Consider the following 14601-nt stretch of genomic DNA (forward strand, 5'->3'; position numbering starts at 1 on the left):
GATTGGGAGCTGCCGTCACATGAGTAATTATCGCAGGCTTCCAGGGCCTGAGAGCTAAAGTGACAAGTCTTTTACACCCCTAGACTCGTGGGGACCACATAATAAGGAATGGGGATTTGCTTTTGAAGTTCTGAAACCGATTCGTAGTCCAGTAGGTACCAGTGTCCCGGTATCTGCGGTATTTGGAAAACTGCACAGGAAGTGTTGATCCTGAGCCAAGGTTGAGGATATGAGCCAGTCGCGGACTACTGAGGAACACGTTGAAAAGATCATGTTTCCTCTTCCAGAGAACAGAGCATGTTACCCTCTGATCCTCGATCACCATCACAAAATTGAGTCTTCTCTAAATTCCATTTCTGCCGAGAGTCGTGATGGCGCACGTCAAGTTCTTTCCTATGCCAGGCCTAGTGCAGGCACATTTGGTCGCCAACTGTGTGGTGATGCTTATTGCCATAATTGTTGTCGGATTTCGAGTTCTGGGACGCTTCCTCGGAATCGGTGTAGGGCTGGATGACTATATCATCATGTTTGGAACTGTGGGTTCACCTATTACTGTGGCGCGACGCAGAATCTCAACTGACTGTGTCTGTTATTCTAGGCTGTAGGGATAACTCTCTTGGCGTTGAACGGGCTTTGTAACTTCCCTTCTTGGTTCAATATCACGAGCAATCCAAAGCTGATCAACTTCCTCAGGGTGTACAATTGGCATGGGCTACAACCTCAAACCGACCGTCCCAGAATATCCAGACCGTAAGTCAAGATCTTGTCTCGACTGGAATCCACTGCGCTTCACCCGAAGCCGAATCATATCTCTTGATCTTGTCTATCTTGCCTGACCGCCTGAAACCTAGTACTAGCCAACATGGGTACAGTCCTTCAGGTATGGAAAACCTCTATCAGACCTCAATCACACGGTCACCTACTTACACGTTTGGTAACAGGTCCTATTTGGATTTCAGATACTATACCTCTGGGCGCTGGCGCTGGTGAAGCTGTCTGTCCTCTTTTTCTACCTGGTACGAGTGACCACTGCCCAATCCCTGCTACGGCGGAGGTCTCCCTGAAGCAATGTAGTAAACTCTCGGTCCACTAACATCAACCAGAGAGTCTTTGTTGAGCCACGAACCAAGCTAGCTGTTAAGATTACCATAGGAATTGTTCTGCTATGGGCTGTAGGTCACACTCTGGGCATGGTATTTGCGTGCAGTCCTATTCCATTTCAGTGGGATCCAACTATTGTAGGGGGGTCTTGCGGAAACCTCATCACTCTCTACGCCGTTCTGATCACCACCAATATCATTACGGACCTCATGGTCATGGCTCTACCAATGCACACTGTATGGCACCTAAAGATGCGGATGGCAGAAAAGGTCGGCCTGACGGCTTGCTTGACCCTCGGTCTCGCGTACGTACAACAGTTTGTTTTCCTTCATTCATTCTTTTCTCGTGCTGATACTCAAGCTAAGTGTGGTTGCCACGACTTGCGCCCGACTTGTGAACGTATTCAATAACGATATGCGAGGCAATCTGATCGGCACAATGCCCACCACGATCTTCCTTTGCGTGTTTGAAGTCAACCTAGGGCTCATCTGCGTCAGCATCCCGGGGCTACGCCCATTTTACAAGCGATACAAGAACCACAAGTCCTCGTCCAAGATCTCAGGCTACACGGCAGATGTCGAGAGCTCCTTCAAGGACTCCAAGGGGAGCAAGAATCGTTCGGATCCTGGGAAGGTCGGCACCTCCGCCTACGCTGTGAGCAAAGGTCCTTCTTGGGAGTTAGAGACTTTGGATGGTCGAAGAATGATGGACCAGGCCGGCATGACCTTCTACAAAGATAACAGTGCTGGGGAAGGTGATAACAGCAATGACAGTGGCTCTGAGAAGAGATTGACGAAGGGGGGCTCACTACAGTCTTCTGCAATTGCGATAGAAACAAGGTGGGCTATTACTCGGGATTAAATGAGATATTGGGGAATTTATCACCGGGCTAGATACCCATGCGACCGCGTGATTCTGAACAGTCGGGGTACATTAAGGTCATTTATCTGAGCAACAAGGATGGGATAGTGTCTTTGCCGGTCAAAACTCCAACAGGTCTGCACTTGGAAGGCATACATGCCTAGGAAACATATGATACAGTCAGTTTCACGTTAATCCTCTGAACTAAGCCGCATCGCTTTTAGTCCTTGGGAAGTAGCAAACGCCGATTTACATTTATTGCAACTGTATAAAGTTCTGAACGCAGTATCAATCAGCGTCTGTCATTTAAAAATGAACGTGTTAGAGGCCATTTGGCTTTGTGGCCTGAGGAGAACCATGAAGTCCAAACCAGACATATCCGGGTGTCTTTCGAGGCCAATGGACAAGGTTGAGGGTGAGGGTGTAGCTTCACAACATGTACAATTTCGCGCATCACCAGACCGCTTACATGAGTAAATAATTGTCATAGACCGAGTTGATGGCGCAGGAGATACTGGTATCTTCACTAGGTATCGCTAAGCATAACCCGAGACTCGACCCCCACCACTCAAGTGGTCGAAAGGGCGGCATGTCATCATGCCATAGCTCGTCATTTGAGTCAATGCCACACGGATCGATCTCGTATCATACGCCATGTTGCGTTTGAGACATTAGCTGAAAAGGCGGGCTTGGTTCCAGTATCCGACGAAATGGAACTATCCGACGCGCAGTTCGTTGGCCTAGGACCAATATCTTTAATGCTTCTCAGCTAAATTGAATTCATTAGAAGGTTCGACCTAAAAGGACCTTACTTAAAGAATGAAATGTTGTCTCCATGGAATGGAGCTCTTCGGACATCAATGTGTAGGCTTTGTTGTCAAGTCTGTCGAAGAATTCCATGTTACGCCGACGAGCAGACTCTCAGGCACGTGCCAACAAAAGCGATGTATTCGCGCAGCAAAAGAGTCGCTACAAGCCTTGCATTAGTGTTCAATCGCACAAGCAGCCAACGTATACAATCTCTACATTCAATTCAACAGAGCAAGGTTACCCGGAGCCACTTGCAACACCTATGTTTGCCCATCGTGTAGCCCAATATTTTTTATTTTATTTTTTTGATACCCTACGATTATGACCAATCACGCGATGACGGACGGCTTAATGAGCCTCAACCTTGGGATTAACGAGGTATCTGGCTGCCTTCAAACCATAACTTACCAAGATGGGCTCCGCGCCGGTACGTATGTATCTCAAGGGCTGCATGGTGCACGCCTCGTCAAAGGAAACGTCGAAGGAAAGAAACGTGTTCTCCAAAGGATATGTATGCTGACCGGATCGCCGGCGATCCAGTGAACTGCTGACTGTGCAGAGGAGGAATCCATGGTCCATTATACGCACGCCTATTGGCGTTGTCATCGTATGTCGTACACGTTGCGAGGGAACAGCCCTGAGCTACGGTCATGCCCCCTACCGCTCGCATTTGCCGCATATACTTTACCATCGACACAGTCTGTAAGCAGACTGCAGCATTGTAAGCAGACTGCAGTGATGGGCCCTTGCATCTTAGAAAATTCTCTCCTGTTCGATACGTATGCGCTGCAATGCAGCGTCACTTGGCGGCTAGGGTCTTGACCGTGCGTGGGACCTGTGGTAAGAGTCGCGTCACTGCACATTTCCCGCTGCACGCCAACACCTTACTCAAATCTTAGGGCCATTCTAGGCAGGTCGGTAGAATGAAACAGCGCGCAGAACTTTTGTACAAAACAGCGGTGGAGTTATGATTCTTTGGCAGCTTTGCAATCTGTAACTATCAAGTAAGGCCACCTGTTGATTATGGATATCTATCCCATACACATAGATTTATTGTGCCGAGACCATTAAAAAATACATCTAACATTTTTCTTACTCGATCAGGCCTGGCAGATTTCACTACACCGAATCATCATATATTCCTCACCGCAATTTCGGTACTCAGCATCGGCGGGAAGACAGGTGAGACCTGCAGCTTGCAGCATCTGAGTCGCCTTGGGGTGTGGGTAATAGCCCGGAACTTTTAACTATTACCCTTGGCAACTTGGGCACGGAAATTCCGGCTGAGCGGGAGCCCTGGGAGCGGGCTGGCGGGTTGTAGTGCAGTGATTGATGTGGGTAACGATGCCACGCGAATCTTATGCACCCCACAGGATTTTCATTCATGCCTGCTTCTAGAAAATTCAGAAACAGCCGGCCTCTTCCAATGCTGGCCTAGCAACGTGTTACCACTCAATCATGGTTTGGCAGGCCTGTGAAACTTGATCGGTATCGGTCTGGGCGGACCTCGGCCAAGAAACCCCGGAGGTTTCCTGGCGTACAAGCGGCGGAAGAAAATTCCGTCGAGCATACACCTTTTCCAACCCAACGGCAAGGGCGGCGCAAGCTGGCAGTTGTCTGCTCTAAAATCGGTAATAGCCATGCGACAGTTACTGGTGCAGTGACATTTGTCAGTGGCTGAATAGGATGCTGCCTTCGTTGTGCTTGGCCGCAGGGGCGTAGAATCGAAGTGTCTTGTGTGAGCCTTGCCCTTCTACGGGTTCTCGACCGCAAGGTCCCCCACGTTTGTTCGGTCAGGAAATGTTCTCGAAGCCAATAAGAAGTAAATGTCAGCACAGACCGGACAGGGTCAGAGGTCGTCATCTCGCGACATCTGATCCCATAGTCGTATCCCCCGTCAGAAAGGATTGATTCCGTCTCACACCCGCCGGGGGCCAAGTCGCAAGGTCGTACCCCCTTGTGAGATGTTGACGAGAGCGACCCGAGGAATTGTGCCGTCTCAAGGGGCACTTTCTGAGCTAGGTACTTGCCGTACGTGCCTGTCGTGTCAGCGGCCTGCCAACCTGTTCCGCACGTTCTCACTCGGAACCTTTGCCAAAAAGAATTGACCGTAAGATATGCTCCCGTGAGCCGGCCATTCGTCAACGATGTAACCAATCTTCAGCCGACAACAGGCCTGGGGATAGCGAGTGGCACAAGAGGCACAAGAAGCACGCGGCCTGACGCCGGCCCAGGTACCTTTTTCTTGTTCTTGGTTCTTCTCCTTTCTTTATGGGTTGGTGCTCGAGTCGCACAATGCCGGGGTGGGAAGCCGGTGGAATGTTGGAACTTTGCATGTCGACCCTTGAATCTCGTACGGATCGCCGTGCGGACACAAGTTACCGAGCAAAAGGAGCCCCATGTCAACATGTCGCTTTGGTTATCCCCCTTCCAGCACCAGCAGGCAGGGCCGCCCTGCAGCAACTCTCCACAGGCGCTAGCCGGACCAGCTCTGTGGGGTCCGGGGAAGGCGGGATGCGGGTAAGTGCTCCCCCAATTTTTTGGGGGACCGCCTTGGGCGCCTTGCTTTGATGAGCTCTCTGGAAACGGCCCCAATGTCAGGCGAGCGACCAGTTGGCATGTTTGTACTGTACCCCGAAATTTGATATTGAAACACGGCCAAAGCATGCCCACCTATTGCAGCCCAGGAATGGCTCTGCGGAATTGCACTGGTCGGCCCCAGCCTAGCGAGAAGTGACAAAACGTGATATGAGCTGGCTGCGGGTGCCTCGTCCGAAAGTGACGATGTGCTCTTCGCCCATTATGCGCTGGCAACGAAAAGCTTGGTTGCAACAGGGCGTCAAGCCTAGCTCTGGATCGGCGGGTTTCGCCTGAGTGACCACGCAGGTCGATTGCACGCCATGCTGATCTCGCCTCGAGAATTCCCGCCGTCTTACTGGGCTGTACTGTTACATGCCGCCAGGTCATTGCCTGAATGCCCACGCGTGTCCATCGGAGAGTCGTGCCACAAAACCCATCTGTGGCCCCGGCATTGCCCAGGTACATAGCTACATGGCCTTCCGTAGGTTAGCTGAACTAGTGCGAAGGATCTAACCCCCAAATCACCCCCAAATCTGGGGCAGGGCCGGGCAGGGCCAGGCACTGACTGGAAGGGAGTCGAGACGGACGGGATGCCGATGGAACGTGGCTGTTTGTGTTCGAAGCTGCGTCGTCCAAGAGCCAGGCGTGCGTGGTTATGCCGAGCAATGCTGGATCCCTTGTCCGGAAGTAAAGTTGCTTCTGGGCTTTAAATATTGCGGTGTTTCCCCTTGCGTCCGCAACCCGCTTACACTTTTGCGATGACTACCCATACCCACCAGCCGGCATTCTCATCATACCCATCTACCTGAGGGAAACTTGAGCAAACTTCTCTCGCTGATTCACCCACCACAGTCAACATCAAAGGCTGTTACTCACCCAGGCGACGCTTTGTGACGTGCAGCTTCTCCGTAGTTTTTCTTTCAAGAAAAAGGACACCCCTGTGTTCGGGTGTGGCCCCTTCAGCTATCCGAGATAGACTCAGACACAACGCCGCCGCCTTCCACAACTTTTCTGCAGTGGATGACTTACACCCACCGCTCTTTCCCAAATCGCCTCAGCCCAACACTTATATCAACGTCACGTCTTCCTCCTCCAGAGGACTTCCTCTTTTCCCCGCGCAATCCTCGGCTCTTCTCTTCTCCCAAGTTCCATATTCACTGCTTTTCGACCTCAGGTGGCTGTTTACAAAGAACGACCACCTTCTCCAACAGCTGGCTACCTCATCGACGAGGCCGTAATATCCTGCTCAGGATCAACTCTTCCCTGCCAATACCTTGCAAGGCCAAGACCCGGTACCCGTAAGTAGTATATCATACCTTTCACCTGTGCAGCATTCGCTGTGAAACCCGACCCATCCCAGTATGCGCATCGAATGCTCACAAAAGCCAGACACAACGCCACACCCATCACGATGCCCGGTCAAATCGCATCCCCAGTTCCCATCACACCCCCGCGCAAGGGCGTGCGACTGGTCACATCCGACGCCCTCTTCGCTAGTCTGAACGAGACGCTGGCCTCGCGTGACAACAGGCCTTCGACCCCGGTGCGCAGCATCAAGGACAGAGACTGGGACGTTCCAGCACCCCCTCCGCCAAGTCCCGTCAGTTTCCATCCCGATCAGTGGCGAAGCTCGATACGTCGCTGAGAGGCAACATGCTATTACTTGATTTCGTTGCAGGGGTTCAATGTTTGTCTTTGTCATGCCAGCATGGTCTGGTGGTGTCGTGGGGTTTCGATTCATCTGCATGGAATTGCATTGTAACTGTAAGGGAAGCGAGTCGACAGAGTGAACCTGTCATTTGGGAGTCAAGGTGTACAAAAAGGATCAGCACGGGCCTGTGAGGCTTGAAGACATCGGGTTATACAAAAAGGGCAGGTACTGGGAAGCATGGTGTGTTTGTAGTTATTGGTCTGGAAACCCAGAGCTTGTGGTAATAAAGCAGAGCTTACGAATTACTTGTCACTTTGCTCCACCTCGAATCGAAGTGTACCTTTATACACGAGTAATGTCCTGCTGGATGGTCTTGGGAAGTGTTGCGAGATGATGCTTGGCTCCTAGATAAGCAACATTGCTGTATGAGTACTCGAGTGAACCCAGATATCCCGTGGTACCTGCACAGCTTCGCAATCTCAAGGATGTGACTATCCACAACTCAGCGGACATCGACCAACGGAACCGAGAACACATCAGGCAATCTTGCAAACAGTCGTGAGGGCCCAGGAACCTTCTTGCCCTCGTATACCCTTCTCTATGGCTTGTCGATGAAATCAAGAAAGGTCTTGGTAAGGGCGGCTCCAGTTCTCAAACTCCGGGCGGTTGAATCCCAAGTCATCTTGGGAGCCGTGCCAGCGTCATTTACAACCCTCCCCAGACCCTGGCAATGTCCACGTGGATTCACCCGTCAGGAATAACGCGGTAACGTCTGCATAGCCAGATGGCTCTGATTCACATGAACAGCAAGGGCATCTACAAGGATGGATTTGAGCTCTCCTTGTATGCTGTATGCTGTATGCTGTATGCTGTATGCTGTGTGAGTGCCGGTCCTTACACTACTAACTATAAACGATCCGGCCGCTAGCCGCGATTGGAGGGTGGGTGGACCAGCGCGTCTTTGGGCCTGTGGACGCCTGGGCGCCTGCTGTCAATACAGAAGCCCCACCCAAGCCACCCGAAAAACGCGGGACGCAGCGCTAAGCGCCCACTGCAAACCCGTTCCTTTACGCGACTGACGCGACCCGACGCGTCTTTGACACGAGATCGTGGGATACGTTAATTAAGCCTTGTGTGTTTCCCGCCGGGGCCCCCGCCAGCACCTTCTCTCTCCTCCACTACATACACCACCACATCACAGCAGGAGGAATCGACGGCTGCTCTTCGTTGTACTTACTGCGTGCATCTTTTTGGGTTTGGGATCTGCATTGCGTCGCGACGTCCACTTCGTCCTGTCGAATTCACTGTACACTGCGCCTGCCCATCATCTCAGACGATCAACTATCATAATCGTAATCACCATGCCCGCCGCAGTCAAGCGCCAGAGGCCCGCCGTCAGGTCCAAGGCTGCGCCTCCCAAGCAACAGGCTGCTTCCAGCATCAGCACCTTCGCCCGTGTCTCCAAGAGCGTAGGGGATAGCCAGACCAAGAAAGAGCTGGCTTCTACACCGCGCAAGGAGGCCAGCGTCACCGCCATCACACCCGCCTCGCGGAAACGCAAGGCGCTCGCGCCCACTGTGGAGGATGCCGACGACTCTTCGGCCGACGAATCACCAGTTCCGGCATCACTACCCCGTGCCGCTCCTCGGGAGGTCCTTGCCGCAAAACGCGCCCGAGGCCGCCAGGCCAAGAAGTCTCGCCCTGCACCCGCGTCGCTCAAGCGCGGCAGGAGCCCAAGCCTCTCTGACTCCGACCAGTCCACCATCAACACCGACAAGCTGTTCAAGAGGCTGCGGCTCGAGTCTTCGCCGTCACGCGCCTCGTCCCCCCTCACGGCAGATACCTCGGTCGCCAACACAGATGTCGACTCTGACATCGAGTTGTCTACCTCCCCGACACTGCCCAGTGAGGTCCTCAACCTGGTGGATCTCCACACGGCGTTCTTGAAGGCCCTCACATTGCACTACGCACACAATGGATCTCACATCCCTGCCGATCTCCGGGAGCTGTGCCCCAATGTTGCAAGGAGTTGGGGGAAGAAGGCAGTTAGCGAGGCAGACATTAGAATCTGCCTGGGCGTTCTCAACATGAAGCTGAGCAGTGCCACCTTCTCGCTCTCGGATTACGGCCGTGGGAAGATCTGCATCGAGGTAGACCGGGCTCAGGTTTCTGGCCCATTGAACGAGAAACAACTCAACGGGACTTTTTACAGCAACATGGAGTCTTTGTGGACCCACTTCCTCGCCAGAGGTAGACGCGATGTAGGCGAGTTCATCAAGAGCCTGCCCAGGGCCTCGATCGCCGTCTGCGAGTCGATTGCCAAGGCCTCTCCGGTTTTGGCCAAGGGGCAAAAACGCCTCGAGGAGCTGAAGCAGGGCATCACGGCCAAGAAGCTGGAGAAGGAGAACAAGACCGCGCCCGCCGCTGCCGCCGCGGCGTCACCAGCCGGCAGCCCCCTGACCAACCCCGATGGCTCCAAGATGAGCCTGCTGGACCGCATTCGCTTCAAGCAGATGCAGAAGGCGGCGATGCCAGCCGGGCTCTCGGCCGCCCAGATGGAGCGCAGAGCAGCGCTGCAGCGCGCCGACGAGGTCGCGGCCCTGATCGGCATGCTGAGCCGGGCGAGCTCCAGCGGCATGGGCCGCATCAGCTTCCCGATGGCGACGATGCTCGAGAAGCTCAAGGACTCGTTCCGCATGGGCATCTCCAAGGACGAGGGCGCCACGTGCGTCCGGCTGATCGCCAAGGAGGTCGCGCCGGAGTGGGTCATGGTGGTCACCATCGGAGGCCGGGAGAACGTCGTGGTCGAGACGGACCGCCAGCTGAGCAAGGCCGAGGTCTCGAGGCGAGTGCAGGCTGCTATTGCGAGGAACTAGAGGTGGAGATGCGTTTGGCGGAGGATGGACCTGTGTTTGTTTGGATTTTAACTGCATGAGCATCAGGGCGTTCTGGATTTTGTCGCTTTGGTCCAGCATTGGCAGGGTACGCGCGGCATGGCGTTGCTTGTTGGAGTTTCTCCAGGATACCACAATCTCGTTACATAGGAGTACTGGTTGCTTGCTTGACCCGGCCGCCACATATCCAATATACGGCCGTGAAAAGGCGTTTGAATACACAAATGACATGAAAAGGTCACGGATGATGCTAATGTGTGAGAGATGTTGCCAGTGAGTGGCTCTTCGTCTATTCCTCTATTTTGATGAACCGGGAACCTCCAGCTCTCTCTAGTAGGCCGACTCGGACTATACCACACCAACTCTGGGCCATGCGGCCAGCTATGCAGTCTCTCCTAGTCCTACTGGCCTCCCAGTCGTCTCCCTTGACGAGACAATGCACACGTCCCCTCCCCCGCCTTGAAAAACCATGGCCAAGCCACTCACCGACTTGAACCCAGCCGAACGAAACAGTCCAACTATAGCGCGCGAGCCTTCGTTCCGACGTTTAAGCCTTCTTCTTGAACTTGGGCTCGCCGATGCCCGAGCCACGCAGCTTGACGTTGAGGACGCGCTCCATGTTGGCGAGGATCTTCTGGTCGGGGGCGGCGGTGCCACGCTCGAAGTCGGCGACGACCGAGGGCGTCGTGTTGCACTTGGTGGCCAGGTCCTTCTGGGTCATCTTGGGCTCCATCTGCTGCCGCGTCCTGCTGATGACGTCGCCGACGTCCTTGCCGATCGTGTTGGGCTTGATGATGTCGTCGCTGCGGTCGACCTTGGTCAGGCGCTGGCCCTCGACGCCGGGCTTGGTGGCCTGGGAAAGTGTGGGTTAGCCATGGCCGGGTGGGGAACAGCATTGGGAGCGAGTGAGTGGCTAATTTGGGCCCGCGAGGGAGTAGGGACGTGTTCGTCTGTTGTGCATTCGCCCGCAGGAAGAAAAACCAGAGGAGAACACTGAATTGGTTCGTCTTTGTTGTCGCGTGACGCTGACTTGGGGGGTTTCTCAGGGCTACCCACCAGGTGGTGACTGTGGCGGGGTAGGTGGGAAGGGCTGGCCGTGCAGATATGACGCAAGAAGCACCAACGGCGACAACAATGCCGACGATGTCGCACGGGCAAATCGGGAAAATCAGCTTCAATGACTTACAGCGTTACCAGCGGCGAACTTCTTCTCGGTCGAGATGGCGCCTCCGGCTCGTCTCGCAGCGTTCAGGGCAGCAGCGCTGCGAACGACGGTCTCACGCTGGGCGGAGCCGCCGCCACGGGTTCGGCTGCCAATCTTGGTCACGTCGTCCCAGTCAGCCATGGTGTGCGGTATTGTGATGAACTGTGTGAGTGTGTCTGCGTTGGTGATGGCGAATTTGTTTGTGTGTACTGCAGTGCAGTGGTCGTATGTGTCGTGCCTGTGTGTAGTGTGGTGGTGGTGGTGAAAATCGGGTGTCTGGTGAGACAAAGGATGGCTTTTGCGCCTGAGGTGCTTTATATGGCAAGGAATCCAATGGAATATGACGGTGTGAGTCGAGTCGTGGTCGCTGGCCCGTTCCCAATGCCCAATGGCCCCCCGCCAACCCGCTGACTCAATCGGGGAGGCAACCTTGGGTCCTTGGGCGCCCCTCGCTGGGCTGCAGGTGGCTGGTGGGGGGGGGGGAGCTGCTGGCCGGCAGGGTTCTACGCTCTAAAAGAGCCCAGCAATCCAGGGCTTCCTTCGCTCGGCCACTCCTTAAGTCCGACGAGGCGGTGTCCCTGCCGACCCAAGAGAGATGTGGCGCAGACATCTTCTCTGTTCACAAGCTGTGGCGGTTGGCAGTCGTACGTACCTACTGTAGGTACCCTCAGGCACTGGAAGCCCCCGGTCGTTTTGGTGGAGCTTGACGTACTTGACGTCTTGGACGCACATCCATCCACGGAGTTGTATCAGATTCGCGATGGGGCATCATGATTCACACCACCGGGCGCGCATAGTCGATTGTAGCCATGTTTCCTGATTGCAATACGCTCCGTTAGTCCTCGCTCCATCCTCCCGTGTATTCTGATGTTCGATTGATACTATAAACATATGCGGTCGCTTCAAAGACACACAACCTATACACCGTCGGCCCGTCGCAGCCCAAGAACCCGACGATCAGGCCCATGGACATCGCGCGGGGAATGCCCTGGCATTCTGCTCCTCTTGGCATTCTGACACTATCCTACTACCTCCTGTTTGGAAACCTAGGCGATGCGTATCTTCTGTGCTTCTGGACTTTGTTGTTTCGATGGCAAAGGGGAACGACTCTCATCCCGATCTATGATGGCCACAGCCTCGGTGTGAACGGACTTTTATGGGCGCTAACCGTCGCTGTGGCCAGCTACGTCCTTATTAAGGCGTGGACGCGAAGTGGCCGCCATGTTAAACTCCGGCAGTGGTCGGGCCCGACAAAGCCACTGCTGTTTCCATGCCGGACCACTCACACCAGACTGTTCCCAAAGAAGCACTCCTTCACCTACTCCTACCTCATGGTTGGTGTCCCAGTGGGGTGGGAGGGTTCTGCTGGAGGTATGATATCTACGGCTAGTCGAGACGTCGCCTCGACAGGCTGGTATCAGATCCACGCGGCAGACTATCTCGAAAGGGGAAACGGCCATCTTGGACTCAGAGGCAAACTAGATGATTACCTGAAGTCACAGGTAAGCCTGCTGAATACCCGACTCACCTCCATCTAGACTCACAAATTCCAGGGTGCCGACCCTTCGTGTTATCCTTACGCCTACTTGGTGACTGCGGCAAAGTTCCTCGGCTATCACTTCAATCCCATTTCGTTCTGGTACCTGTACTCAGCCGAGAGAGATATGACGGCCATGGTGCTAGAGGTCAACAACACATTTGGTGAGCGTCGAATGTATTTTTTGACTTCTTCAGATGCGGCCGAACGTATCATCAAAGGGCCCAGTGTGCCAGACACCGGCGGCCTTGAAGACAAGACGAGGAGAGGGCCCGCGTCTTCAACGCTGAGACAAGCTTGGCCCAAGGACTTCCACGTGTCGCCTTTCAACTCCAGGAAAGGCGGTTACTCACTCGTGGCACGTGATCCATTCGCACCCATGTTGGAGGGGGTTGGTCGGATCAACAACACCATCAACATGTCGTCGTCCAAGAGTCATCCCAAGTTGACAGCTCGCATTTTCTCTGAAGGAGATGCAATCGATCCGGTATCGATGGGCATGTGGCAGAAGCTCAAGTTCCTCACCGCCTGGTGGTGGGTTGGTTTTGTTACCTTCCCACGCATTGTGAAGGAGGCAGGCGTTCTTTTCTTCAAACGCAAGCTCCACGTGTGGTACAGGCCAGAACCTCTGAGGCAGAGCATGGGACGCCTCGCAGATGAAACAGAGCGTCAATTGGAACCAATGTTCAGGCGGTATCTTGAATATCTTGTCAGCCAATGCCCAACGCCTCTGGCTATCCGCTACATTCCGAGCGGTCTGGCAGACTCGCAGATTGAAACGTTCACGTCGCTGGCTGCCCACAACGACAACTCTGTGGATGAGTTAGATTTCAAGGTACTGACGCCAGTGTTTTACTCAAGGTTCGTATACTATGCGCATGATTTCGAAGCCCTGTTCTGCGAGCTGAACGAGAGTTGCACCATCTGGGTGTCGAGACCTGATTTAATCCCAAAGCTGGTCTTCAAGAAGCCACCACCAACTCTCCGACTATCGAGTTATTTCGACTATGGATATTTCAAGCTCATTCAGAAGATGCGGCGTAGGCCCGAACGCATAGTACGACCAATGACATCGAGCCAAGTCCCGACAGAGTTCTCAACACCTAATACAAAAAAGACAGACATTAGGGACTTCCGAATCTCTTCAATGGACGGCTATGTTCTTTCAAACGAAGAAGAAGACTGTCGGAAACTGTACCGATCCTTAGTCTTAAAGCTCTTCATCGCAGACCAAGTCGCCATGGGCAGTATGGATCTGCTTTGGCTCGAAAGCTTCATCTTCAGAACTGTGTTAGCATGGATAGCGACGCGCTGAGATGGGAATCTCGATGGGCGATAGTGGCTATGAAGCGAGCGCCGCTGGCATACCCCAGAAGACCTTTGTGAATAAATATACTATTGTTAGACTGCAGTGCGTATGCATGAACTCCAACCCACAAGCAAGTGTCCCGGATTACGCGGAGACAAGCCGTCTGCAGAACTGGACCACAAATACTTGGTATTGGTGGGATTTAGTTCGTCTGCCTAGCGACTCGAGTTTATGAGAGTGTGCCTTGTGCGGCTGAATAGCCTCTTCAGTCCTAGAATGTGCTGTGGAATATGCGCCTGCCAAGGCAATCATCCCTGAACTCCCTTCAACCAGCTGCAGCTTTGTGTTACTAGTCAAGGCCGGTGTTGGCTTTAACACAGTCAGCAAATGTCGCCTAACGAATCCTTGAAGTGGCGGTATTTCGCGAGGTTTCTTCTTGCAGGGCCATCCACAACCCGGCATCGCGATGCCACTTGATGTCCGTGGAAGGGTAACTGTCTAGACCGTCTGATAGGGATCACATTACTTTCCAGTACATGAACTAAATATCAAGCCCAAGAGCCAAATATGCAGCTCTTCAATAGTTGGGTTTCCATATTGTCAATGTGACGTTCGAACGGGGTGTTGTGCAATATGCAGTCAGACCGTTTAACG

At 53.7% G+C, this 14601-nt stretch overlaps 5 protein-coding genes across 5 annotated transcripts; 4 read left to right on the plus strand and 1 right to left on the minus strand.

Annotated features, from left to right (window-relative positions):
- Window positions 1–371: 371 nt before the first annotated feature.
- JN550_010792 (uncharacterized protein) lies at window positions 372–1962 on the plus strand (the record flags this gene model as incomplete). The annotated part of the gene is made up of 7 exons (XM_049309085.1): window positions 372–536; window positions 599–635; window positions 694–750; window positions 852–880; window positions 942–1016; window positions 1104–1405; window positions 1467–1962. 7 exons carry the CDS (start codon window positions 372–374, stop codon window positions 1960–1962), a joined length of 1161 nt encoding a protein of 386 aa, XP_049167182.1.
- A 4801-nt stretch (window positions 1963–6763) lies between these two features.
- JN550_010793 (uncharacterized protein) lies at window positions 6764–6997 on the plus strand (the record flags this gene model as incomplete). Its single annotated transcript, XM_049309087.1, has 1 exon — window positions 6764–6997. The coding sequence occupies one exon, from the start codon at window positions 6764–6766 to the stop codon at window positions 6995–6997; it is 234 nt and encodes a 77-aa protein (XP_049167183.1).
- Window positions 6998–8364: 1367 nt separating this feature from the next.
- JN550_010794 (uncharacterized protein) lies at window positions 8365–9879 on the plus strand (the record flags this gene model as incomplete). The annotated part of the gene is made up of 1 exon (XM_049309088.1): window positions 8365–9879. The coding sequence occupies one exon, from the start codon at window positions 8365–8367 to the stop codon at window positions 9877–9879; it is 1515 nt and encodes a 504-aa protein (XP_049167184.1).
- A 565-nt stretch (window positions 9880–10444) lies between these two features.
- Window positions 10445–11242, minus strand: JN550_010795 (uncharacterized protein; the record flags this gene model as incomplete). The annotated part of the gene is made up of 2 exons (XM_049309089.1): window positions 10445–10750; window positions 11084–11242. 2 exons carry the CDS (start codon window positions 11240–11242, stop codon window positions 10445–10447), a joined length of 465 nt encoding a protein of 154 aa, XP_049167185.1.
- An 824-nt stretch (window positions 11243–12066) lies between these two features.
- On the plus strand, window positions 12067–13953 carry JN550_010796 (uncharacterized protein; the record flags this gene model as incomplete). The annotated part of the gene is made up of 2 exons (XM_049309090.1): window positions 12067–12603; window positions 12655–13953. 2 exons carry the CDS (start codon window positions 12067–12069, stop codon window positions 13951–13953), a joined length of 1836 nt encoding a protein of 611 aa, XP_049167186.1.
- Between the last annotated feature and the right edge of the window lie 648 nt (window positions 13954–14601).

This window comes from Neoarthrinium moseri (assembly GCF_022829205.1).
Source record: "Neoarthrinium moseri strain CBS 164.80 chromosome Unknown scaffold59_Wmoseri_CBS_16480, whole genome shotgun sequence".
Lineage (NCBI taxonomy): Eukaryota > Fungi > Ascomycota > Sordariomycetes > Amphisphaeriales > Apiosporaceae > Neoarthrinium > Neoarthrinium moseri.